The sequence below is a fragment of the Camelina sativa genome, chromosome 7 (assembly GCF_030686135.1).
Source record: "Camelina sativa cultivar CO46 ecotype springtype chromosome 7, ASM3068613v1".
Classification (NCBI taxonomy): domain Eukaryota; kingdom Viridiplantae; phylum Streptophyta; class Magnoliopsida; order Brassicales; family Brassicaceae; genus Camelina; species Camelina sativa.
This window is the reverse complement of record NC_141886.1, coordinates 2,033,437-2,057,512: the sequence shown is the minus strand read 5'-3', so window position 1 is coordinate 2,057,512 and position 24,076 is coordinate 2,033,437. Positions and strand designations below refer to the sequence as shown.

At 38.1% G+C, this 24,076-nt stretch overlaps 9 protein-coding genes across 10 annotated transcripts; 4 read left to right on the top strand and 5 right to left on the bottom strand.

Moving 5' to 3' along the window:
- The first annotated feature begins 1,383 nt into the window (after positions 1–1,383).
- On the top strand, positions 1,384–2,719 carry LOC104699919 (F-box/kelch-repeat protein SKIP20). The gene has a single exon (XM_010415314.3). The coding sequence runs from the start codon at positions 1,384–1,386 to the stop codon at positions 2,653–2,655; it is 1,272 nt and encodes a 423-aa protein (XP_010413616.1). The 3' UTR covers positions 2,656–2,719.
- LOC104699920 (cysteine protease ATG4b) lies at positions 2,669–6,149 on the bottom strand. 2 transcript variants are annotated; one of them, XM_010415317.3, is made up of 10 exons: positions 5,880–6,079; positions 5,203–5,267; positions 4,737–5,111; positions 4,580–4,665; positions 4,455–4,505; positions 3,958–4,337; positions 3,591–3,729; positions 3,288–3,343; positions 3,125–3,195; positions 2,669–3,039 (listed from the first exon to the last, which is right to left on the bottom strand). In XM_010415317.3, the coding sequence occupies exons 3-10, from the start codon at positions 4,942–4,944 to the stop codon at positions 2,855–2,857; spliced, it is 1,176 nt and encodes a 391-aa protein (XP_010413619.1). In that variant the 5' UTR covers positions 4,945–5,111; positions 5,203–5,267; positions 5,880–6,079; the 3' UTR covers positions 2,669–2,854. The 2 variants fall into 2 exon arrangements, with proteins under 2 accessions (XP_010413619.1, XP_010413618.1); XM_010415316.3 differs by having other exon boundaries at positions 4,737–5,267; positions 5,880–6,149.
- Positions 6,150–6,387: 238 nt separating this feature from the next.
- Positions 6,388–9,017, top strand: LOC104704194 (putative histone-lysine N-methyltransferase ASHH4). The gene is made up of 12 exons (XM_019227380.2): positions 6,388–6,547; positions 6,643–6,763; positions 6,887–6,998; positions 7,140–7,239; positions 7,309–7,387; positions 7,484–7,652; positions 7,751–7,831; positions 7,965–8,115; positions 8,307–8,334; positions 8,417–8,507; positions 8,644–8,692; positions 8,772–9,017. The coding sequence occupies exons 1-12, from the start codon at positions 6,530–6,532 to the stop codon at positions 8,841–8,843; spliced, it is 1,071 nt and encodes a 356-aa protein (XP_019082925.2). The 5' UTR covers positions 6,388–6,529; the 3' UTR covers positions 8,844–9,017.
- An 834-nt stretch (positions 9,018–9,851) lies between these two features.
- Positions 9,852–13,204, top strand: LOC104699915 (methylenetetrahydrofolate reductase (NADH) 1). The gene is made up of 10 exons (XM_010415311.3): positions 9,852–10,530; positions 10,641–10,723; positions 10,807–10,980; positions 11,222–11,395; positions 11,480–11,580; positions 11,683–11,794; positions 12,027–12,107; positions 12,204–12,381; positions 12,550–12,884; positions 12,976–13,204. The coding sequence occupies exons 1-10, from the start codon at positions 10,068–10,070 to the stop codon at positions 13,051–13,053; spliced, it is 1,779 nt and encodes a 592-aa protein (XP_010413613.2). The 5' UTR covers positions 9,852–10,067; the 3' UTR covers positions 13,054–13,204.
- LOC104699917 (uncharacterized) lies at positions 13,168–14,666 on the bottom strand. Its single transcript, XM_010415312.3, has 3 exons — positions 13,818–14,666; positions 13,507–13,713; positions 13,168–13,402 (listed from the first exon to the last, which is right to left on the bottom strand). Exons 1-3 carry the CDS (start codon positions 14,334–14,336, stop codon positions 13,253–13,255), a joined length of 876 nt encoding a protein of 291 aa, XP_010413614.2. The 5' UTR covers positions 14,337–14,666; the 3' UTR covers positions 13,168–13,252.
- Positions 14,417–17,610, bottom strand: LOC104699914 (methionine aminopeptidase 2B). The gene is made up of 11 exons (XM_010415310.3): positions 17,206–17,610; positions 16,934–16,976; positions 16,732–16,839; positions 16,413–16,512; positions 16,177–16,322; positions 15,999–16,090; positions 15,819–15,913; positions 15,438–15,534; positions 15,184–15,327; positions 14,871–15,088; positions 14,417–14,768 (listed from the first exon to the last, which is right to left on the bottom strand). Exons 1-11 carry the CDS (start codon positions 17,375–17,377, stop codon positions 14,658–14,660), a joined length of 1,326 nt encoding a protein of 441 aa, XP_010413612.1. The 5' UTR covers positions 17,378–17,610; the 3' UTR covers positions 14,417–14,657.
- Positions 17,611–19,231: 1,621 nt separating this feature from the next.
- LOC104699913 (QWRF motif-containing protein 6) lies at positions 19,232–21,448 on the top strand. The gene is made up of 6 exons (XM_010415309.3): positions 19,232–20,273; positions 20,360–20,479; positions 20,603–20,719; positions 20,817–20,906; positions 21,017–21,124; positions 21,267–21,448. Exons 1-6 carry the CDS (start codon positions 19,425–19,427, stop codon positions 21,333–21,335), a joined length of 1,353 nt encoding a protein of 450 aa, XP_010413611.1. The 5' UTR covers positions 19,232–19,424; the 3' UTR covers positions 21,336–21,448.
- On the bottom strand, positions 21,416–22,028 carry LOC104699912 (SKP1-like protein 13). The gene has a single exon (XM_010415308.3). It carries the CDS (start codon positions 22,026–22,028, stop codon positions 21,567–21,569), a length of 462 nt encoding a protein of 153 aa, XP_010413610.1. The 3' UTR covers positions 21,416–21,566.
- Positions 22,029–23,092: 1,064 nt separating this feature from the next.
- On the bottom strand, positions 23,093–23,789 carry LOC104699911 (SKP1-like protein 5). The gene has a single exon (XM_010415307.2). It carries the CDS (start codon positions 23,712–23,714, stop codon positions 23,238–23,240), a length of 477 nt encoding a protein of 158 aa, XP_010413609.1. The 5' UTR covers positions 23,715–23,789; the 3' UTR covers positions 23,093–23,237.
- Positions 23,790–24,076: the final 287 nt, after the last annotated feature.

Sequence of the window (24,076 nt, the reverse complement as noted above, 5' to 3'; positions counted from 1 at the left end):
GTGTGATTTGCAGAAATGGAGCATATATAGACACCCTTTAATGTCACTCACACACACTCCCTTACGATTCCTATAAATGTTCCTAGCTCATTGATTGCATTTTTGGATAATACTATTCATTGTCACTTCATTCCGCCATCGATTTTTTCGGGTTACAATAATAGAGCAATTTCTTTGGTTCTTGTCATCAAATTATGTCTAGCTCAGAAACAAAAAAAATATATTATATTTTTGATGAACAGTGGTACTACTCGACGAATATTTATATATAAGTGAACTAATAGTAATTGTTAGTTACATGCATGAATCTATGGTATAAATTAGGACTAAACTAGTTAAACTTAACTGAAGTGGTACTTGTTATAAAAAGTTAAAACCTACCTCGAGGATATCTAAACGTATATCTAAAGGTCTTACAAATGAGAATTACGTCACTGTCAAACTTTCAGAAAAAAAATCGTTAATTCGTTTAAGGGTAACTGATATTTTAATATTTTGGATATATACATACATACATTATTGAAGATGGTTAGATGATATTTATTATTTTTGGAAGAGGACGACGGTGCTATGGTCCATGTGTCACCGTATTGTTGATCTTGCGGATAAGAAAGAAGATAAGTCATCGTATCCACATGGACTTCTTTCTTCTAGAACCCCAATTATTTATCCCTCTAAATAATAATAACATTATTTTTGATACTTGTCGTACGATTTTTTTAGTGAATCAAATACCTCACGCCATTTTTTTCTTCACATATAACTCTAAAAAAAAAAACGAAATAAATAATTTTTGGATGAAAATCGCGTGGTCCTCCTTACTCATTTATTTGGAAGAAAAAATGAATTATTATTAATTTATTATATCATTGAAGGATTTGTAATTTCACACAATAACAAAACATAAAATTGCAAATATTCGTCAACTTATTAAAGGCTTTTACATTTTATCGTATTTTTGGATTAACTATATTTTTTTTGTTGTGTGATGCATATTCACTGAACAAGTTTTAAACTATTTGTAGATCTGTCTATTGTTTTAAATTTAGTGTTGTATTTTTTGTTGTTGTTTGCTTTCGGAAAATATCAAGAATAAAAGAAATGATGATAACTATTTTTTTTTTTTTTTTTATAGAAAAAAATAAAGAAAGATGATAATTATCATCTAGGGACCGTCTTTGTTCAGTGTCCTATATCTCCCTTTGTTATAAAAACCCTCTGCCCAAACACTTAGCTTTTACCCCAATCACATCTTCTTTGAGTGTCTTTTACAGTTTCCGATAATATCAAAATCATAGTCGAATCTTGTTGTTTCAAGAAGCTTCTTTTTTTTTTTTAAGTCTCTTGTAAGCTAAAGTTGTTGTTACTTAATTTAGTTTAATAATGGGAGTGTCAAAGAAGAAATCAGGTTGGATTAAAGGAGATTTAATCCCAGGATTACCTGAGGAATTAGCTATGGAGTGTTTGGTTAGGGTTCCTTTTGAGTTTCATTCTTCCATGAAACACGTTTGCCGTTCATGGAAATGTGTTATCTCCCGTCCTTCTTTCAACAAGGAACGGATCAGTTTCGGGAAAGCCGAGTCTCTTCTCTGCCTTGTTCAACCTCTGACTCCGGTGATGACTGATGATGACGGTGGTGAGAAGAAGAAAGAGGAAGAAGAAGGAAGCGAGTCTCAGATGATGATGATCCAGCAGCAGCAGCAACAACCGCGTCTGACTGGGACGCCACTTTACGGTTTAAGCGTTTATAACGCGACGCTTGACACGTGGCACCGCGTCGCGATTCCTGAGCGGATTCCTCTGTTCTGCGAGTGCGTTGCGGTTCAGGACGCTGGGAAAGTGCTTTTGATCGGCGGTTGGGATCCGGAGACGTTGCAGCCTGTGAGAGATGTCTTCGTTTTGGATTTCTTCGCCGGAGAAGGAAGCGGAAGGAGGTGGAGAAGAGGGAAACCGATGTCGGCGGCGAGATCGTTCTTCGCTTGCGCTTCTGCTGGCTCGAGGAAGGTTTACGTCGCCGGAGGTCATGATGATCAGAAGAACGCTCTCCGATCGGCTGAAGTGTACGATGTTGAGAAAGACGAGTGGACGACGCTTCCTCCGATGACCGAAGGAAGAGACGAGTGCCACGGATTCTCGATGGCTACGGATCTTGGATTTTGCGTGTTGAGCGGTTACGGAACGGAGACGCAAGGCCAATTCCGATCCGACGGCGAGATTTACGATCCGGTTTCGAATTCCTGGTCTGTAATCGAAAATGTCTGGCCGTTTCCTGATTTAAGCCCGAGAGGTCGCACCGCCACCGCCACCGCCACCGCCGCTGCTGCTGAATCCGCCGGGGATTTTAGAGGTTGTAGGTTATGGTGTTTTATTGACAGTGAGAGACAGAGTCAGCCTCGTTGGGAAATCGAGGATGATTCGATGAAATGGAAGGTTGTTATGGAGACGATTAGGCTCCCGGTGACGACGATGACGTCGGTTTTCGCAGGAAGCTTGAGTGGCCAAGCGGTGGCAATGATTGGCGGTGGCGGTGAAGAAAGTGGGACGATGATGGTGAAGGCGACGACGGCGGAGAAGAATGGCGGGAAGTGGATCCACGTCAACACTCCCTCTGGTTTTTCGAGTCTTCCTTTTTCGTATTCTTCAATCTATGTCTAAAAATACTTTTGACTTACGTAAGTCAACGTTAATACTTAATAATTAGTTTAATACAGAAAACAAAGGGGTTTGGGTTTTTCATTATTTATACAACATCATCAAATCTTAGTATCGATGTAAAAAGAATGGTATTTTCGATAATTGAACAAAGTCACACAATGATGAAAAAGAATGGCTAAGTAAAAAAAAAAAAAAGTGTTCAAAGTAATTGCCAGTCATCTTCATGTTCCTCCTCACCAGAGAACTCTGTAGATGTCACTATGCTGCTGCTTTCTGCAATTCCGGAGTCATTCCTTCTGTGAGATTGAGTAACAGTGAAGAGAGGAGCGCCATTGGATTCTCCAGCTAGCTTTGTTGCTCGGATACAGAAATCATCAAAATCAGCTGTTACAAAGTTGGAAGATATATCAGTGTAAAGCAAAGCCAAGCGTAATCAGAATTGTGGCCATCCTTAGAAACTAGTAAATACCTTTGTCAGGGCAATAGAATCCGAGAGCTAGTGACGGGTCAAGTGACTCCAGCGGAACATAACGGGGTGTACTGTACCACAGTACCATATTTAGTAGGAATAAGAAGTATGAATCATGTAGAGACACAACACTAAATAAGGCAAAATAATCAATCAAACTCACTTGCAATGGTAAGACAATGTGTCAACATCTCTATCTTCTTTGTTGACTGTCACTACCTATCAACCATTACCGATAAGGCTCAATCAGTGACACTGAAATGTCATATGAAGCACATGGACTGAGTAATAACAGTCTCCAAACTAAATTAGACGATTAATGAATGAATGTGATGGGGACAATATAAGGAAAATATGGACCACCTTAAATGTTTGAAACCTCAAATCAAAACGTGCCAGATGTAAAACACTACAGTAATTCTTGTTTGTTTTTATTAAAGGATTTATAAGGAATGTTGAAGAAAACCTGTTGAACATCGTGCGGATCAAGGTAGAAGCCTTTGTCTTCTTGAACTCCAACTATGTAAGTTGATGCACCTGGTTTGCCGCCCAAAATGCCGAGGCTTTGAGGGAAAGTGAAAGTGGCTATCAAAGATGGAAGGTACCTGGCAACAAAATAATAGTCTTTTCAGAAAAGATTTAGCCAAATTTGATAGTACGTCACTCAAACTCTGCTGTCATCATATCCTCTCCATAGTGTATATGTAGATTAATGAGTGTATGTAATTACAAGCCATCAATTTTTCCTTAGACTAATCGAACAGCTTCTGAGGAAGACGAAAAGTTGAATATAGTACATATCGCCTAGCAATCAGTTTGATAAAATCACAAACCTGGGGTTCACTTTGTCAAGTCCGAGAACCAGTGGCACCAAGAGAAGAATTGGCGTCCACTCAGTTTCCCCTTCTGAGAATTCCACACAACTTTTGGTGACATCTTCAATACAGAGAATTGGAGCTCCACCTCTCTCTCCATCTTCACTGCCAGAAACGATATGAACAGCCATGGAAAACGACTTGTTTTTAACATCAGTTTCTTCTCTTTTCTTCCGAACTAATGATTCCCATGATCGACAAACAGCATATGGTCCTACCCATGACCCAGCAGCCAGGCCATAAGATTCTCCAGCTAGTATAAGATTGTGAATCGAGAATGCTGAAGCCTCAGAATCACCAAAAAGTTCTAATATCCCTAAGTATTCCTCTTCAGGCGGCTGCATTTTTAAACCAAACAAGCTAACTTAAACTGGACTCATGAGAAACCAGATCTATGCTCCTTATATTGTATAATCAGTAGTTAAGGCATAGAGTGGATATCACATTTAACTAACCTCAGATTCCTTTTTCCTCCAAGACCTTCCCAGCCTTTGGAATAGCAATGCCTGTTAAAGATCTGGAAATTTAGAACATACGTGTAAAGTTTTGAATTCTCAAGCTACAATAGTAATAAGCATACCTGTGCAAAGAGCATCTGGCTGCTTCGAAGCATGCAACCCCAGTTAACATCACTAGTATAAGCTGTGTCGCCAATAGGCTCAAAACCTGTAAACTAACTTAGTGAGTAATTTGTGAAAAGTTTTATGCTTGCTCGAGTTTGAAGTGAATATACAAACCTCTACGATATGTCATTAGTATTAAGGATGAAAAATCTTGTCCGAATGCGGTCAAGACATGACCAGAATCTCCTTCTTCTGAGGATTCACCGTCTGAGATTTTATAACAGACACCCAGGAGCCATATCTCACTTGTACTGCTCGAAATACCGGTCCTACTCGGCCCTAATACACGCTCTTGAAATCTCCTAATTGCCCCACTAGCCATAGAAGCTGTTTTAAAAATTACTGTCCAACTGTTATGTGTGGTACAATCTGGCTTATGCTCGGAAGTTGAAGCTTCCTTAGACTGTTGAGAAACAGGGGAGGAAGATGCAACCACATCCGGGCATAACGTCAAGTCTGAATTGTTATCACTAGATGCCGAATCTGAAACTAGAGATGCCCGGGATATATCACGCTTTTCACCTGTGTTTGATGAAGAACAATTCGAAGGAACAAATCTATCACATATAGCCTTCATTACCTAGACATTAACCACCACATGCAACATGTCTGTCTCTCAAAACCCACCAGAGAATCTACCTTTGTCTGCAATAAGAGATAAAAAAAAAAAAAAGATCAAGTTAACATTGAACAGACTTAGCTCTAACAATTTCGTTCACAAAGTAAGCTAAAGCACAACAATCCCCTCAAGGTTACATCTTGTATTATCCCATAATTCAACAGGTTTATATCAACCTAGAACTTTGATCCCTAAGTTTGTTCTCACTTACTATTACACCCCATTTCAATATGCCCCAAATCTTTCTTAATTCGAATTTAGGAATCAAAGAGAATCTAATGAACACAACAGTTAAAGATAAAGGCGTCAAAGGTGCTCAAATCCGATAAGCAAAATCCCAAAATTGAACAAATCTACACACAAAAATTCATATAAGTTCGAGATGAAATCATGCAATAACTCAAGAACGCTGACGCAATTTTCCCCTGGCGGATCTACCGTAATCACAATTGATCAATCAGTCAACTATAAATTTGGCAACTCAATTCTCGCATACACAAAAAAGTAGAAGCAAAAGGATCAAAAGGAACAAGAATATGAGCTCGATTAACAACTAAACAAACGCACAGAGTTTCATAATCCGATCCGGAGAGAACGACAACTTTTCCAATTTCTAGCAGAGTATAAAGATGGATCACCTGATAAAATCGTTAACGCTGACTAGAAACGACGGAGATAAGACCTCCGGCGACGAAGACGAGAGCGAGAGTTCGAATTGAGGGAGACGAAGTTTGAATTGCAGAAGAACGATTTCGTGTTACTCTCAAGAAATAAAATTTCGTCCTCTCTCTCTCTCTCTCTCTCTCCTCTTTTCTTTTACGTAATTATCTTAAGCTTCGAATATGGATGATTACATTTATGATATAAATAAAAAAAAAAAAAAAAAAAAGTAAAAGAGTGAATTACCATAATCTCTCGTTGTGATCATTTATGTACTGAAGAATTAATTACAGGTAATACAAAGTAATGGGTTTTATTTGATTGGGCCGGTCCAATAATCTAAAGCCCATTTATATCTAAAAACCGTTTATAGGAAATAAATCGCAATTACTGGTATACCCTTTTAAGCCGATTTATTTCTTTCTTTGAAGAAATTTCAAAATCCTCAAAAAAGGAAAACTGCAACTGCCGCTCTTTCTCCGTTACGTCTTCTTTTTACTATCTCTCTCTGCCACTGATTCATCATCATCATCATCATCATCATCTTCTTCTTATTCTTCTTCTTTAATTGATTTGGTTTCTAAAGAAGTTTCTGCATCAAAAGTTCGAATCATTCCGGTCTATTACCATGTCTTCCGCCAAGAAGGTACATTCGATCAGAGTCTTCATGAGTTCTTTTCAATGATCTTTACGGCTTTATGTTTTCGTATATGATCTTAGGTTTCTATGGTTTCTTATCAGGGTTACGATCGGGTTGAAATCAGGAGGTCTCTCAGAATGTTAAAAAAACAGGTCGGGGAATTGGAGAAATTGGAATCTCCGGATCGGTTGAGTAAGGACAAGCCTGTCTTCATCAAGCGCAGTATCCTTTTCATTGTTACAGAATAAAGATGCAAAGTCTTATCTTTTTTCTTACTTACTCTTCTACAATTCATTAGATATTCTTGTTTCTTTTGTTTTCACATGAGTGAGTCTTGTTTTAAAGATATATACTTGAAGAAGAAATTCAAAAAGAAAGTTAAAGATCATGGCATATTCTGTTCTTGCTCCTTGGATCCTGGTTCTTCTAATCTCTGTCGAAGTGATTGCAGTTGTGGGTATGTTCCAAATCTGACTCTATGTATTTAATATGAGTCTATGATTACAAATACTCTTTTGATGTAAAGATTCTTGTCTGCATTGATTTTGATTGTTGATGTTTGACTTTGTTTTACTTCTTTGTTATCCTTGATGTATAGGGCTCTACTCTCAAGCTGTTCATCTAGTTGCGAATGCAGAGGCGAGTGCACCAACAAGCCGTTTCAACAAAGACGTATCAAGAAGATGAAGTTAGTTCAGGTTTGTATATTGCTTATACAAAAAAATTTGCATTTTAGGGTTATTGGTTGAATAAGGTGTTTCTTGTAGACAGAGAAATGTGGAAATGGTATTGCAGCAGATGAAGATATCGAACCAGGAGATTTTATCATCGAATATGTTGGGGAAGGTGATGTTATATCATTGTTGCTTCTCTTTACTTGTATATTTCTCTGCTTACTGTGTCATCTATTTATCTTCTTGTAAATCCAATTGATCACTGTAGTTATCGACGAAAAGATTTGTCAAGAAAGGCTTTGGAAGTTGAAGAAGGTCGAGACAAATTTTTATTTGTGTCAGATAAACTGGAACATGGTTATTGATGCTACTCATAAGGGGAATAAATCAAGATATATCAATCACAGCTGTGATCCTAATGCAGAGATGCAGAAATGGTTTGTTTATTAATTAATATTGCTCATCATCTTCTGTTCAGTACGTACAGTTGGGAAAAAGTTATTTTGTATAATGGTCTCCCTTTGTTTTCCAATAGGATAATTGATGGAGAGACAAGAATCGGCATATTTGCTACCCGTTTCATAAACAAAGGCGAGGAGTTGACCTACGATTACCAGTAAGAACATTTTCTCTTGCATCCACCAACAATACCTTAGCTTGTGCATATTCTTGGATACTATTGTCTTTTATAAAGTACTTGATGACAAGTATTAAGTTGTGATACTAAGAAATACTAAGAAAGATAGCAGATTTGTGCAGTTTGGTGCAGATCAAGATTGCTACTGCGGTTCAGTTGATTGCAGAAAAAAACTGGGTGCAAAACCTAGTAAAGCTAAGAAGACAACTTTGGAAGAAGATGTGAAACCAGTGGCAAGTAAAGTGACTTTGAATACGCCCAAGGTAAAAATTGAAACTGAAGTCTATCTGGAAGAGAAGCTTGCATATATATATATATATATAGATGCTCTTGTTGAATCGTTTTGAGTTAATGTCTCATGATCATGGTTTTGTAACACTATTTCGAACTTATTCATCCTGTTATGTGGCATGTTAAACATTAACTTATTATATGATCATATACATCTGGTTAGGTGAAAAAGCGAGGTAGACGCGTTGCCGGTTAGTATTAATTATATGGCTCTATTTTCGATAAGCATCTCGATCGATTCAGAGGTATGAGACAAAAATTTGGATGCGTCAGGAAAATCTTGGATCAACAGAAGCCAAAGAATAATATGTTCCCGTAACTGCATTGGTGTGGTGATCTGTTTAGCACGTCCCACGAAGCAGAGGTATAAGCACAATAAGAAAGGGCCGCAAGGCTCAGAAAGCATTCATATTGCAATATAAACAAAAGGCAGATCAGTAGCATTTGTTTTGTTTGTTAATTAAGGTGTAGTTTTTGACAATAATAGTCGACATTTTCAGGCGTTTTGGCATCATTACACAATACGATGAGATTTCAAGAAAACACTTGGTATCCACTTGACTTGTTGTTCACCACCTTCTATCTCATTTTACGAAATCTAATAGACAAAAATATATACTTGCTCCAGGTCATGTATGAGGATGGTGTCACCGAGATTGTCAACATGTCCAGAGAAGTTTGGAAGATCGTAAATGTTTGATATTGCCCCAATTAAGTCTGATTTCATTCCCAACATTTGAATTACAACCTGGGTGTATCTGCTATTGTAACCAACCAAACTCTGTCGGTTGGCAAATAGATTTTGTATGTATCCAACTCGAATCAGTAGTTCAGTAGTACATATGTGGAATCTTTTAGACCAAAGAAAAAGAAATGTCTTTTGGACTTTAAACCGGGTTTTGGTTATTTAGTGACAAAACAAAAACTACTTCCCGGTCTGAGGACTATATAACCAATTACCGGTTTGTTCTCTCTATGATTGCCAGTCCAGATGATTAAGCACGTGATCCTCCTGGGCTAGCTTGTGTCCGTTGTTGCGGTTGTTGATAGCCACGGTCCGATGACCGACAGTGTGGATTGGCTTTGCCGGTGGTAGGTGATGTGGGGCCCGCTCACCTACCTAATTATTTTTTATTTAAGAAAAATATAAATATAGTTGGGAAAATAAGAAAATTATGAAAACATGTGGAGAGATTTCAAACTTTTATAACTTTATTATTATGATTTATCTTTTAGAAAATTGGAAAGGAAAATACTATGTTCGAACATTTTATATATATTGTAGCAACTTTGTAAGTGTATTGGTTAAATAAATACTATTTTTGATAAATGTAATTTTATTAGCTTTGTAGAAAGGCTCTAATACCATGTAATTTGGTTAATCTCATTGGTTGGAGTCATTTTTATTAATCAAGTATATATATGATACAATGTGATAAGATATGTACGAGAGTATATCCAATATATATGAATCTAATAATAAATATTGAAAATAATTGAATAACAAATTTCAATAATAATTGTAAGCCATATTGATTTAAATATTTAAATATTGTGTTTTTGTTGAACACTTACTGATTTAGTTATATTTAATTTTTAATAATTTTTATTAAAGATAATATTGTCTTTTTAACATTGAAGGAATTTAAGAAATTGTTTTGATTGAAAGGGGTATATGAGATTTTGGTCCTATTGATAAATTGAATTTATCTAAAAATGTACCGGATACCGGCACGGCACTTACCACCAAAGTTGTTGGATCTCTTCCTTTTGTAGAATGAGAGAGAGAGAGAGGTTAGTTAGTATAAAAGAGTGAGTAAACGAGACACTATAGCCTCTCCACCACTCTCCACCACTTCCTTACCACCTTACCTAATCTAATTCCGAATCTGGGATTTGGGATCTCCTCCTCGAGCTCAGAAAGATGAAGGTAGTTGATAAGATCAAATCTGTGACGGATCAAGGCCAAACAGCCTTCTCCTTCGAGTTTTTCCCACCGAAGACGGAGGATGGTGTCGAGAATCTCTTCGAACGTATGGATCGTTTGGTCTCTTACGGACCTACCTTCTGCGATATCACTTGGGGTGCCGGAGGATCCACCGCCGATCTCACTCTCGAGATCGCTTCGAGGATGCAGAATGTGATTTGCGTCGAGACTATGATGCATCTCACTTGTACCAACATGCCTGTCGAGAAGATTGACCACGCCCTTGAGACGATTAGATCTAATGGGATTCAGAATGTGCTTGCTCTCAGAGGAGACCCTCCTCATGGACAAGATAAATTCGTTCAGGTTGAAGGAGGTTTTGCTTGTGCTTTGGATCTGGTGAATCACATTCGAACCAAGTATGGTGATTACTTTGGAATCACTGTTGCTGGTTATCCTGGTATTGAATTTGCCCCATCCTTTTTGTTGGTTTTGTTAATGTATTTGTGTTTGTGTTTGTGTTTGTATGTTTGATCTCTGATTGAGGATTTGTGTTTTTGTTTAAATCAGAGGCTCATCCGGATGTTATTGAAGCTAATGGACTTGCTACTCCTGAATCTTACCAGAGTGATCTTGCTTACCTGAAGAAAAAGGTTCGGATTTTTGTTCTTCCCTTTGCATTTTGTGTACCCGTGTTTGATCTGATCTGATGGGTTGTGGGGTCGTATCTGAACAGGTTGATGCTGGAGCAGATTTGATTGTTACCCAGCTTTTCTATGATACTGATATATTCCTCAAATTTGTGAATGACTGTCGGCAAATCGGGATCAACTGTCCCATTGTTCCTGGAATTATGCCCATTTCCAACTACAAGGGGTTCTTGCGTATGGCTGGTTTCTGCAAGACCAAGGTATGTTGTGATCTCTTACATCATTCATGAATCATAATATAAATTGCTTTGTAGAAAAATGTTGTCTTTGTGCTTAAACGCTTACGTTTCTGAGTTTTCTTGCATCTATCTGTTTGCTTATTGATCATATATGATTTGGCTGACATATATAGAACCCTTGGTGATGATGCCGTATTACCAATGTTTTCAGATATCATTCTTCTTCGACTAAATATTCTATTTTATGCTACTATTGTTATAGATACCTGCTGAGCTCACTGCTGCCTTAGAGCCTATTAAGGATAATGACGAAGCTGTTAAAGCTTATGGTATTCACTTTGCCACAGAAATGTGCAAAAAGATTTTGGCTCATGGAATCACTACCCTTCATCTCTACACATTGAACGTTGACAAATCAGCTATTGGGATATTAATGGTTGTTCCTCATTTCCTTCAATCTCTTTTTCGTTGTAGTTGTAATATCTAACACACAAACCTAACAATGTTGCTCAAATTGCAGAACCTTGGTCTGATTGATGAGTCAAAAATTTCTCGTTCTCTACCTTGGAGACGCCCTGCAAATGTTTTCCGTATTAGTGAAGATGTTCGCCCTATTTTCTGGTAACCTGCATTTTGTTTCTCTTGCTCTGAATTTTGTCTCGGATTTTTAAACTTCTCGTTGGGGAGAGAATAATATCATTTCTTTCTTCCTAATATTTGCAGGGCAAACCGTCCTAAGAGCTACATATCTAGAACAAAGGGCTGGAATGACTTCCCACATGGACGATGGGGTGATTCACGCAGTGCTTCATACAGTACACTTTCTGATTATCAGGTACCACATTTTCATCAGTTTTCTGATATTCTACTTTAGATTTTGCGAACTTGGATTCTAAAGGGCTAATTTTAGTTGCTCTTCTTGCTTTACTTGAGATTTTTTTTTGCATATTGTTATTTTACCCTACCATTATCACTTGTAAGGAGATAGATGCTTGGTTTGCTTGCTATCTTCTTCTGCGTTTTTCATTGCCAATGAGTAGTGCTGATCTTAATGCATGTGTTGATAGTTCATGCGCCCAAAAGCACGTGACAGGAAGCTTCAGCAAGAATGGGTTGTCCCATTGAAAAGCATTGACGATGTTCAAGAGGTAGCATTTCTTTACTAACAGTCATAAAAATTGTTTCATTCTCTTTTTCCTCATTCTTACTTATAATATTTTCTTGTAAAAACTGTCACAAATCAGAAATTCAAAGAGCTCTGCCTTGGAAACTTAAAAAGCAGTCCATGGTCTGAATTAGATGGACTCCAGCCAGAGACAAAGATCATAAACGAGCAACTCGGAAAAGTCAACTCCAACGGTTTCCTGACCATCAATAGCCAACCATCAGTTAATGCAGCCAAATCCGATTCCCCAGCTATTGGTAAGGAAACTCATATCTGCAATCACATATCATAAATATTATGTCTCAAAACAATATTTTTATTTGACTCAGGATTCATCTATCCTTTCTTGAAACCTATCAAACCTCTCTAGAGTTTCTCTTCTAAGCTTATAACAAAAATGTATAATTGCAACTGAAACTTGGCAGGATGGGGTGGTCCTGGTGGTTACGTCTACCAGAAAGCTTATCTAGAGTTCTTCTGTTCGAAGGAAAAGTTAGACACACTTGTGGAGAAATCCAAAGCTTTTCCTTCTATCACCTACATGGCCGTGAACAAAGCAGAGAATTGGGTATCAAACACCGGTGAGTATGATGTGAATGCAGTTACTTGGGGAGTGTTCCCAGCTAAGGAGGTTATTCAACCAACAATCGTGGATCCAGCCAGTTTCAAAGTCTGGAAAGACGAAGCGTTTGAGATTTGGTCAAGAAGCTGGGCTAACTTGTACCCAGAAGACGATCCTTCTAAAAAGTTGCTAGAGGAGGTAAAGAATCTTCCTTCTGTTTCCTTCTCTTCTTTTCTTAAACCTGATTGGTTTTAGCTGTACTGATAAGAAGGATCTAATCAATGTGCAGGTGAAGAACAACTACTATTTGGTAAGCTTAGTGGACAACGATTACATCAATGGTGATATCTTCTCTGTCTTTGCTTGATCTCCGAGAAAGCCGACCGCAAAGAGGAAAAGTTCTATTTCGGGATTTGTTTTGTACCTTTTAAAGTTATAACCTTATTTTGATGATTCAACAAAAAAAAAAACAACAGTTTGATTTGCAATGAAAAAAATTGCCTTGGCGGCTTGTTCTTTCTCTTCTTTGTCAAAAAAAAACATCTTAATATAGCTTAAAAATAAAATCAAGAAATGTTGGCATTTCTTAAAGATTTTGAAGTAACAAGACCAGAAGATGTTCGCATCATCAAATGCTCGTCCTTAAGCATCGAAACACCAGACGCATCAGTCTTCAAAAGCGGTTGCACCGATTCCCACATCTTCTTCTTTTGAACCTGCAACAACCAAAAAAGAACACATAATTTGAAAAATCCCATCACTAACAAGTAACAACAGACATTGATACTGAAATGATAAGTGGTTTGCAGGCAAGGGAGACCTTATTAGGAGGTGCAGGTTCAGGAAGCTGCTCGAGATCGTCTTCGTTACCAAACCACACTCTATCTCCAGGAACAGAGCCTTCAGGTGGAACAAGAAGCTCAACATTCTCATGAGCAGAGTCAGACGCAGCTAAAAGCATACCACATGACTTAACCCCTCTCATATTCCTCGGCTTCAAATTAGCCAGCACCACTACTGATGCACCCTACACATTCAGCTCATTGGGAAAGTTCCTCACACAAATCAAGATCATAATTCTCTCACAAATTAGGACTTTGGAATCGAGAAAAAGAAACAATGAAAGCTGACCTGAAGGAGATCGAGAGGAACGTATTTGACGAGACCACTACAGATGATTCTGGGCTCAGCTTCACCGACGTCGACTTCTTCAACATACAGAGAATCCGCTTCCTCGTGTTGCCAAGCTTTCACAATTCGTCCTACTTTGATATCTAACAGATTCGCCGTCTCTTTCACACTCTCCTCCTCCTTCTGAGACTCGCTCTTCTTCTCCGATTCATCCGATGAAACCGTCGTGCCGGCGTCGGGAGCTACCGTGCAGAAAGTAGCAAGTCGAGACCAAGAGCTTTGACTACGCTGGTGATAAACGCCGGAGACTCGAACAGATGAGGAGATTGCCGCTACTTTCTTCGATGAAAAGGAAGCGATGAGATTTGGACGGCGGAGAGGAAGCGATGAGATTTGGACGGCAAGAACTCCAGCCTTCATTTTCAGACCACCGGAAAATGCAGCTATCGTCGCCGCCATGGATTTAGTTAGCTCAAGATCTATCTCTTCTGTTGTCTCTCTCTCTCTCTTCTTCACCATATCTGTATTTATACATGTAAACAATTTTTGTTTGTTTCTCACTCTACGATTTGACTTGAGAAATTTCCAAAGCGTGAAGATTTACGAATCAAATTACTCATCTTTATTAGTAAGATTGATGAGCAAATTCATGTGAAGTGCAAATTCATGTGAAGTGCAAATTCATGGTTTTTTTTTAACAATCCATTGAAACTTTATAAAAAGGGATTCAAAGCTGTGTTAACGACGACAAAAGAAACAAGCAGTTGCACAAATCTCCACAACAATATGATATAAGTAGATCATCAAACAGAGCAAAAAAAAACAGAGGGTCTGAATCAGTCAGTAGTCGTCTCCCTTGGAAAGAACTTCTTTGCAAGTAGGTCGGAGTAAAATGGTGTGCTCATACTGTGAAACGTAGCTTCCCTTCACATCACACAGAGGTGGATACGGCTGAAAATCAAACAATGAACAAGGTTTATGTTTTTTTCCAACTCAGGATAGATCTGGGGCAAAATGAATCATCATCTAGACACTGGTGTGAGAAAATTTTACCTGAACAATGCCAGAGTCACACAGATTCTTTAGAGCCATTAAGTATTTGGTTTCACCAATGCGGTCCAGATAGCGTCTGCAGAAGGCAAGAGTCGAGAAATTCTTGTTAATGGTGGCAAGGAGTTGTTTTGCTCTAGGCAACCTCAAGGGGACGTGGCCAACGTCAAAGTTCTTCATGTAATGGCTACATTCCAAGTCTTCTCTCACATATCCTTTCCCTGCAATATAACAGAAACAGAGGATAAAACATTGGTGACTCCTAAAGATGCAGTGGCCTATTCTTTAGAAGGTTGAATGTGCAAATCTCTTTTACCGGTTGATCCAAATGTCTCGATGGCATAAAACTCCCCCTCTTCCATCTTTGTCTGCTCGCCTCCTTTTACGATAGGAACGGATTTCCCAGCATGTATCTGATAGGGTCCAATGCTATGCCCATTCAAGTTTCGGATACTTTTAACTGCCAAAAGCACGTAACATATATTAATGTTTACAAATTACATTAAGGGTCGACAAAATGTGACACTGATGTAAGAGCAGATAATTAGATGTGCCATCGGATAACAATACCTGGGAAGACCTTTCCATTGATTTCAACCTCATAAGACTCCATGACCTCCTGAATTGCAGCACCGATATCACAGAGACGGACATCAATTCCAGCTTCCTGAACCAGCCAAAAAAAAACCCACCAAGGAGGTTAGGAGCATAACCAAATGGTTCCCTTACAAATCAAAGCCTAAATGAAGTCATTTTACACTGAACTTAGAATTTCAGAATTCATTTAGACTCCAGTGTAGAGAAGGACGAAATAGTAGGAAAAGATCAAAAGGATAAAGACAACATAATTAACCAAGCTGAATAGGGCAAAGCATAACAACATTGCTTCATCCAACTGGTAGATTGTATATTCATGAGGCAATGTATATTAGCAAAAAGAAGAATCAGCACCTTGATACCAGTATATGTAGCTTCGCGAGAGGCTGCTAAGAGAGGATCAAACATAGGGTTGAACGCAACTGTAAACGCACAGTCAATAATACGCCCTGCGAGAGAAGTGATTCAAATTTTTGTCTGACATTTGTAACGAAGAAGAAAAAAAATAACAGAAAGGAAGATTTGCCGTCATACCATCAATATGTGTACCAAAATCCAATTTCATAACATCATCGTACTGAAGTACAGTCTTATCCCCAGAGTTTGGTGTCCAATGAGCAGCAACCCTGAAAGTTAAAAAAGTCATTCGACTAAAGAAGAACAGAAAAGTGTTGATAGAAAGAAAAAGTTGAAGGCACATGTCATAACCAACCAATTCAGAGAGCATCCGGTCGGGAATGCAATACCAGCTTGAAGACCATTCTCAGAAATCAACTTACGAACAGTATTCTCTAGGGTCTCACATATATCAGTCATCAACATTCCAGGCTTCGCTATGCTTCTGACATATTTACGAACCTGAAAAAGATGGCCAAAACGATCTTTCAAGCAGCTGCAAAAAAAGATGCCAGAATCTGTGGTCATTCAGTGAAAAAAAAAACTCTAAACCTGGCGATGAACTTCTGCAGCTTGGCGAACAGAGTTATATATTGGCTTTTCAAAACGCTCCATCTCTCTCTTCTCTTCAGATGTTGTTCTCCACAGGTTACTAAAAACAGAGATGAAGCACCAATATATTAAAACAAACAGAGTGATTCAAGGTAAACAACGAAGAGTCCTGACATGAGAAAGACTGAAAATCCAATAAACTCAAAGAGTAGAGAAGACAAAACTGGTATTCTATTCTTGGACAAAGTCAACTATAACTTATGAAAGATTTTCCCAAAAGCTGTCCATGAACGGGTAAAGAGAATGGCATGAAACTTACTCATCCTTATACTGTTGGATTTCACCTTCAGGAAACTCCCCAGATGGGAAGAGCTGAGCGACAGGGATTGAAGGTGGATCAGTCTGCTGAGGGAGTTCCTTCTTCTTCCTACAACATAATCAAAACCATCAATAAAGCAAACACCAAAAGTTACAAGTTAGAAGAAAGAAAAAAAATAGACAAAAACAAAAACATCTCTTACTTGCTTTTATTTTTCTTCTTCTTCTTCTTCGTTGAAGCCTCAGCTTGAAAATAACAAAAGTGTTATATTTACACAACCATCAGAACAAAGGATCGAATCTAAGAAACTTCAATAACATTTCAAGACCCAAACTCAGATGGACTAATCCTAGAAAGCTAGTTCCTTTCACAAACATATATCGAACATTTATAATCTTAACGCCCAAAACCATGTGATTAATCAGTAGACCAGAAAAAAAAAAAAAAAAAAAAAAAAATTCCCAAATTATTCACCTTTGCTTCCTTCTTCTTCTTCTTCTGCATCGTTCTCCTCTTTACCATCGTCTGCAATCTGAAGCTTCTTCGAAAGCTCAGATTCCAATTTCTCCTCTTTTCCATTAGAGGATTCAGCGCCGCCATTCTCCACCACTGGAGTTACAACAACATCAGAGCTTTCACTCGCCATATCTTCAAATCGATTCTCACCTCAAAATAACAAAACACTAACCCCCACCCACAAAAAAATTTGTATAAAAAACTCGATGAGAATCGCACACGAAGAAGAAGAAGTAAACCAGTCTTTCTCTTTCGTTACCCCTTTACTCTCTCTGTCTCTCTCTCTCTATCAGCTCCGATACTTTTTTGTACGGCAAACCCTTAAGATTTCTGAGAATTTGCAAAATGAGACTGTTAGACTATATTATTTATATAAATCCTCCTAATCATATTTTGCTTCTTAATGGGCCTTATCAAATTTCTTTATGGGTTGGGCCTTGGTTGGATTTGATCGCTATCTTATCGTTATGTTAACTTTTCTTTTTTTGCTATTGATTTTTTTTTGGTAACATATGTTAAGTTTCCTACTCATATTATAACTTTGATTGCCAAGTTGTGGAGAGCTAAGGAAATTAAGACTTGTAATACATATATACACTACTCTTATGAGATCACACTATACGAAGTAAGTTAACCTTTTTAGTTATGTTCACTTTGATTGCCAAGTTGTGGAGATAAGGAAATATTAGGACTTGTATATACAGTACTCTTCTCTTATGAGGTCAATATACAAAAAAAGTAACAGGACCTTGTTATAAGAAGAGACAGTAGAAAGTTAGAAAGAGCGAGTTCAAAATGGGGTCGGGTCTTCCGATGATAATCGCTTCTTCCGTAGGTTTGGTCTTTGTGATTGTCGTTGTTATCGTGCTTTGTCTTTGTATTAGATCTGCCCGCAACAAAACACGAGAGAACTCCACTTTTTATGATGTCACAGCTATATAGTTGTTTCGCCATTTAACAATTATTTTTTTTTCTTTTTTTTTTATAGATTTAATAATAATGATATTGTAACCTTGTGAAAGGTTTTTCAATAATTCTGTCATTGTGTTCTGAAATCTTTAGATTGGTTTGTCACTCCTCTTAGTTATCGATTGACGATCATGTCCAAAAAAAGAATTGTATATTACGTTTTATTTAAGGCAAAAATCATCAAATACGGACGCATGAAAAATAATTTAGTAATTAAATATTAATTCTTTAGAAAATGAATTACTTTTGAGGAGGGGCATAGAAGTGGACGCCGAGTCCAGTGAGGTGGACATCAGAGCTTCTTCCGTAATACCCGATGTTTGGCGGATAGTAGCACCTGCTGACTTTCAAACTTGACCATTCAGGAACTGACACATTCATGAAGTTGATCCACTCCAATAACTGATCCGAACAAACCGACTTCCGAACCGACCCGAACCGATTTTTAATTCGAGTCTATTCGGTGAAATTATTTAAAACCCGATTTTTTGCAAAACCAAATAACCCGACCCAAATAAACCGGTTAAATCGAACGCCGAAGACTACTTTCCACTATTCTCAGTTTTAATTTTTTTTTTTTAATCTTCTCTCTTGTCACCCGAATCTCTATATGCCTTGTCTTATGGTTTTGCTCTAGAAACGAAAATCTATCTCCCCTAAAAAATGCAAGGGATCTAGCATTGTCTGGATCGCATTTTTTTATTAGGCAACAAACAATAGGGTTCAAATCTCTCCGTAGAAACATGAAGATGATGATGACATCATGGCAAATGATAGTAGAGAGTGTAACTCGTAATGCCCCCCTGGCCCCCTCCATAGATAATCTAAAAACGTTAGGGTTCTTACATGAAATTTTCAATTTTGCTTTCAGTGGAGTTTCTAACAAAGCAAGCAAGCCTTAACCGGATCCTAAATGGACTAATTTACAGCAGGCCCGTTTAGCTAGGTTTGGCCCAAAATTATGGCCTTAGCTTGATTTTCTCATATATTAATGGACAATTTACAGTAATTAATCAGCCGTTACAGAGACAAGAGACCAAAGCCAAACAGCTCATTGTTCTGAAATAAACCGTAACGTATCTTCTTTATTCTTCTTCTTCTTATATTAATGGCCCATTTCACATAATTTCGAAATTCGAATCTGGACACAACCTCGTGCCACTGGAATCTTTTGTGATTTTTAGAAAAACATTTTTAAAAAAAAAGTTATGGAGGCGAAAACCAGCGGATCTAAGCAAAATCAGCCATTAACACCGGCAATATCAACGCGGCGGCCGAGAGTTAGAGAAGTTAGTTCCAGATTCATGTCTCCGGTTACTTCTTCTTCTTCCTCCGCTGGCGATCTCCACTTTTTTACTTCGAGTTCTCCTAAACACCACCAGTTACACCAACGCTCTGTTTCTGCTCAAAGGCATAGACGTCAGTTAAAATTGTCGGACGGAGACGAGAACCGCTCATCAGAGACGGCGGCGCGTAGCTTAGACTCGCCTTTTACATTATCTCTTGCCGGAAAAGCACCGAAACAAAGCCAACTGAAACCGCTCAAGGAGAATTCTCACCGCCTCGATACGCCTACGCTGCCGATCCTTCCTCCGCCGTCTAGGTCACGCCTTAGCCAACACAGATTTCTAACCGCTTCCGCTGCGACGAGGCTTCTCCAATCAAGCGGCATATCTAATGAGAAAGAAGGAGTCATCAACGGTCAGGATAAATCTAAATCCAACGGCTCTGATCAGTTTCCAACGCTTTCTTGCAGAACAATTCATCCTAGAGTCTTCAACAGTTCTGTAACTTCTTCTCTTAACCGAACTGTGAGCTCACCGTTTTCGAGCTGTACCGGTCGTGAGAGCAGTTCGTTTTCGCGGATAGGGTTGCCAGCATTGCCTCCCGTGGCATCCAATTCAAAGGCTCCAACGGATTCGAAAAAGCAGAGGAAGGCTTCAGAGCAGTTGGAAGATGTGCATTCTCTGAAACTAGTCCACAATCGTTACCTCCAATGGAGATTTGCCAACGCCAATGCTCAAATGAAGACTCATGCTCAAAAAGCTCAAGCTGAAGTCAGTTACTATAAGTAATAAGCTAATATATATCTTCTGTGAGCATGTTTTAGACTTTTTAATGGTGTTTTTGTTTTATCTTGAAGAGTATGCTCAATTCCTTTGGTTCGAAGATATCAGAATTTCATGATTCTGTGCAAAGGAAACGCATAGAGCTACAACGTTTATTGAGAATTAAAGCTCTTCTTGCGATTACAGAATCTCAAGTAAGCTTATTAGAGATAGTCTATCTCAGATAGATATACCTTTAGCTAGCTTTCACAATATTTGACTTCGATATGAGACTAATGAGAATAAGTTTCTTTTTCCATATGGAAACACTAAAATAGACTCCATGTTTGGAGCAATGGGCTGCTATTGAGCAAGAGTATTCGACTTCGTTGTCGCAAACAATCCAAGCTTTTTCCAATGCTTCATTACAGCTTCCACTTGATGGAGATATCATGGTATTATTATACACATCTTTTGTTCAGTAATGTCAACAACTAGGAAGTATATCATCTGCATATACATACAACTAAGTGTTTGCTTGCCAAAAACCAGGTTGATCCTAAACAGTTAGGTGATTCACTTGTGGCTGCTTCCAAGACTATTGACGGCATTACACAAAATGTTGGAATCTATATGCCAAAGGTTAGTAGGAAATTAGTATCAGTCTGAGTGCATGTATCAAGATTGTTTATTTTATAAAACGTAGCATTAAGAATCAAGTTTTGTAACTCCCTTATTGATATATTTTGCAGGCAAAGGAGATGGAGAGTCTGGTGTCAGAATTAACAAGGGTGACTAGTAGAGAAAAATCATTGGCACAAGATTGCGGAGTGGCTCTTCTTAAAACGCAAGCTTCACATGTACCCCCCCCCCCCCCCCTAAGCCTTTCTTTTACATATTAATTATACAGTTTATAATATATATGTTCATCATCCTTTGTTTTTTTTTGCATTGTATAAGAAGAGTTGTTTATAAAAGAACTTCTTCTATATGTTAATGCAGATTGAAGAATGCTCTCTAAGAAGTCAACTTATCCAGCAAACACCAAAAGAAGAGTCATCTACTAAGTGAACACAACTCTTTGTTCTGTTGGTTTTGTAGCCAATAAAACCGATGCATTTTGAACGAAAATAAATAGTTTCAAGGATTGATTAAGAAACCAAAAGACTTTTTATTTTATTTTATTTTTAGTTGTCTCCAAAAGAAAGATAACAAAGTCATCTAACATCAGAAAACACACCGAAGAAGAAATAAGACAGGACAATGAAAAGAAGCAAGAAGATAGAAACCTAATTAGAGGTTTCATTCAAACGCCCACTCATTCTCCTTGCGGAACTCTTCCTCTTCATCCGGTGTAAAATCGTTCTGGATGCCCAAAAGTGCGCGAATCTCTTCTGGCTTTTTACCAGAGATCATGTCAGCAACAGCTTGGCAAGAAATATCAAGGAGGTCTTTAATGTTTAGGTAATTAGCAGCCAAAATAACATCAAAAAGAGTGGGTTGTTCCATCGTCTTCAAGAAGTCAGCGTCCCACTTCTTGAGTTCCTCTTTGCCCTCGCCGGTTGAAGCATCAGCACCAGCGTGCTTCTTGCAATACTCGATCACCATCGCGAGGGTGGTTCCTTTGACGTTTGCGAGAGGGATCTCAGTAGCGACGCAATCGTCTTCAATCATATGTGCTATCGTCTGCGACTGGCTTGCGACTGCTTCCTCGATCTCAAACGCCTCGCCATCGGAACTCTTCAACATAATCTTCTTCGACATCGTTCCTTTTCGTTTTCCTTTTTTCTTTTTCTCCTTGTGGTGGCGAATGAAAGTTTTTTTTTTTTTTTTTTTTTGTGATGTATGAGAATTGTGAGAGTTGCGATGGTCTTAGAAAGTGTTATTTATAGAGAACCCTAGTTGTGAAAGTCGGTGTGTAATCCTTTTCGAAATATGGAAAATTATTATTTTAGCCTAAAAAGTAAACCAAGCCTAAACCGGAGTCTAAAGTCAAATTAATTTGACGGAATCGGATAGGAATCCACGTGTCATAGTGAATGGCTTTGATACAATACAAGAGTTAAAAACGATTTTAACAACATCTGATTTTAAAACGTATAGTGTGAATAACAACAAACAAATGAAAAGAAAAATGGTAAACATTAAAATCGATTTTAACAACATCTGATTGCACTACCATTTTTTATCAGTTCTTGATTCTTCTCTCATCATCATCACTCCTTTATATGCTCTGTATATATCGAAACCACCACATTGTATCTTAAGTAAGTTAGACTTGAGTTCTTATATAATACAAGTTATGTAGAGCATGTTATACACCGAATCAGTCTGATGATAATCAAAGTATAACAGATTTATCATATTCTTAAGAGATGAATTACGAAACTGTTTTTGTGTGATTTTACAGAATATGACTTTTCACACGTTCTATTTTCGAATGTTCAATGCTGACAATATTTACATCGGTTTGATTATGATACAAGCATTTAAACCAAAATAACTGAGTTGAATATTGAAATTGAAGTGTCATGAACTCTGTTTCGGATTAGAAAACCCAGCTATATTCAAGAATTGCTTCAGAGAAACAAAAGACTGTTTGACAACATGGATCGATCTTGAGATTTGGTTACATATATGAATACCAATCAAAAGATCATCTCTAGAGCAAGAAAAAAAGATTGGTTTACATCTCTTTCAAGAAACCAAAAGAAACACACTCAGAAGAGATAGACCAAGTCATCATCATCTAGCATGAATAAAACTGAAAACGCACACACTAAAAGAAGAGAGATATAGACGAAGTCTTCATCATCTACATTGCATGAATAAAACTGAAAACCCACACACTAAAAGAAGAGAGATATAGACGAAGTCATCATCTACGTTGCATGAATAAAACTGAAAACGCACACACTAAAAGAAGTCACCAGGTACATCGATCAAGAACTTTTTGATATCGATCAGTAGCTCTCACTCGAAAGCCCATTGGTTCTCCCAGCGAATATCAGCTTCTTCCTCATCTGTTAAATCTTTCACGATGTTGAACTGTGCACGAAGCTCTTCTGGAGTCTTGCCTGCTGAGAGCAAATCGGCGACAGTTTGACATGTGAGATCAAGAAGGCTTTGGATGTTGAGATAATTCGCAGCCATCATCACATCAAAGAGGATAGAATGTTCAATCGTCTTCATGAACTCAGCGTCCCACTTCTTGAGATCTTCTTTGCTCTCTTCTACGGTCGAAGAATCAGAAACGACGACGTGCTTGTGCTTCTCGCAGTACTCGATCACTATCTTCAGGATCTTGCTTGTGATCTGAAGCGGGATTGTGGTCTTCACGCAATCGTCGTCAACCATATTCTTTAGCGTCTGCGATTGGGTTGCGACATCTTCGTCGATCGTAAACGAATCACCATCGGAGCTCTTCAACTCGATCATCTTCTTCGACATCGTTACGGGAAAGAGGTGGTTTCTCTAGTAGCAGATGATGATGAGAGAAGAAACAAGAATTGAGAGAGCGGTTGAAGAGAAATGAGAATGTAACTAACTTCTGAAGCTATGCGCGTCCTCTGTATTTATAAGCCCTCTCATCGTCAGAGTCGGTGCATGGGATCAACATGAGTTTCACAAAAAAGGTACTGAACCGGGTCTATTTTACAATTCGCCCATTTTCTTAACCGGGTGTATTTTAAACTTGGTCAGAATGGATTTTAAAATGTCAAAGAGGGGGAAAAAAAAATGGAAGTTGGAGTGCTTTGGGGTTTGCCATCAATATAAGCTACATACAAAATTACAAACAATCTTGTAAAGAT

Coding starts and splice junctions, on each gene's coding strand:
- LOC104699912 (XM_010415308.3), bottom strand. CDS start 22,028: ATGTCGAAGAAGATTATGTTGAAGAGTTCCGATGGCGAGGCGTTTGAG.
- LOC104699913 (XM_010415309.3), top strand. CDS start 19,425: ATGGAGGCGAAAACCAGCGGATCTAAGCAAAATCAGCCATTAACACCG. Junction 20,720..20,816: donor CACTTGATGGAGATATCATG/GTATTATTATAC, acceptor GCCAAAAACCAG/GTTGATCCTAAACAGTTAGG. Junction 20,907..21,016: donor TTGGAATCTATATGCCAAAG/GTTAGTAGGAAA, acceptor TATATTTTGCAG/GCAAAGGAGATGGAGAGTCT.
- LOC104699914 (XM_010415310.3), bottom strand. CDS start 17,377: ATGGCGAGTGAAAGCTCTGATGTTGTTGTAACTCCAGTGGTGGAGAAT. Junction 15,535..15,818: donor CTACATATACTGGTATCAAG/GTGCTGATTCTT, acceptor TGGCTGGTTCAG/GAAGCTGGAATTGATGTCCG. Junction 15,328..15,437: donor CAATGGAAAGGTCTTCCCAG/GTATTGTTATCC, acceptor TGCTTTTGGCAG/TTAAAAGTATCCGAAACTTG.
- LOC104699915 (XM_010415311.3), top strand. CDS start 10,068: ATGAAGGTAGTTGATAAGATCAAATCTGTGACGGATCAAGGCCAAACA. Junction 12,108..12,203: donor GCATTGACGATGTTCAAGAG/GTAGCATTTCTT, acceptor GTCACAAATCAG/AAATTCAAAGAGCTCTGCCT. Junction 12,885..12,975: donor CTAAAAAGTTGCTAGAGGAG/GTAAAGAATCTT, acceptor ATCAATGTGCAG/GTGAAGAACAACTACTATTT.
- LOC104699919 (XM_010415314.3), top strand. CDS start 1,384: ATGGGAGTGTCAAAGAAGAAATCAGGTTGGATTAAAGGAGATTTAATC.
- LOC104699917 (XM_010415312.3), bottom strand. CDS start 14,336: ATGGTGAAGAAGAGAGAGAGAGAGACAACAGAAGAGATAGATCTTGAG. Junction 13,714..13,817: donor TTCCTCTCGATCTCCTTCAG/GTCAGCTTTCAT, acceptor CTGAATGTGTAG/GGTGCATCAGTAGTGGTGCT. Junction 13,403..13,506: donor AACCTGCACCTCCTAATAAG/GTCTCCCTTGCC, acceptor TGGTTGTTGCAG/GTTCAAAAGAAGAAGATGTG.
- LOC104699920 (XM_010415316.3), bottom strand. CDS start 5,199: ATGAAGGCTATATGTGATAGATTTGTTCCTTCGAATTGTTCTTCATCA. Junction 4,338..4,454: donor GGAGGAAAAAGGAATCTGAG/GTTAGTTAAATG, acceptor TTAAAAATGCAG/CCGCCTGAAGAGGAATACTT. Junction 3,344..3,590: donor ATCCGCACGATGTTCAACAG/GTTTTCTTCAAC, acceptor AATGGTTGATAG/GTAGTGACAGTCAACAAAGA.
- LOC104699911 (XM_010415307.2), bottom strand. CDS start 23,714: ATGTCGAAGAAGATGATCGAGTTGAAGAGCTCCGATGGTGATTCGTTT.
- LOC104704194 (XM_019227380.2), top strand. Junction 6,764..6,886: donor GCCTGTCTTCATCAAGCGCA/GTATCCTTTTCA, acceptor CTTGTTTTAAAG/ATATATACTTGAAGAAGAAA. Junction 7,653..7,750: donor AATGCAGAGATGCAGAAATG/GTTTGTTTATTA, acceptor GTTTTCCAATAG/GATAATTGATGGAGAGACAA.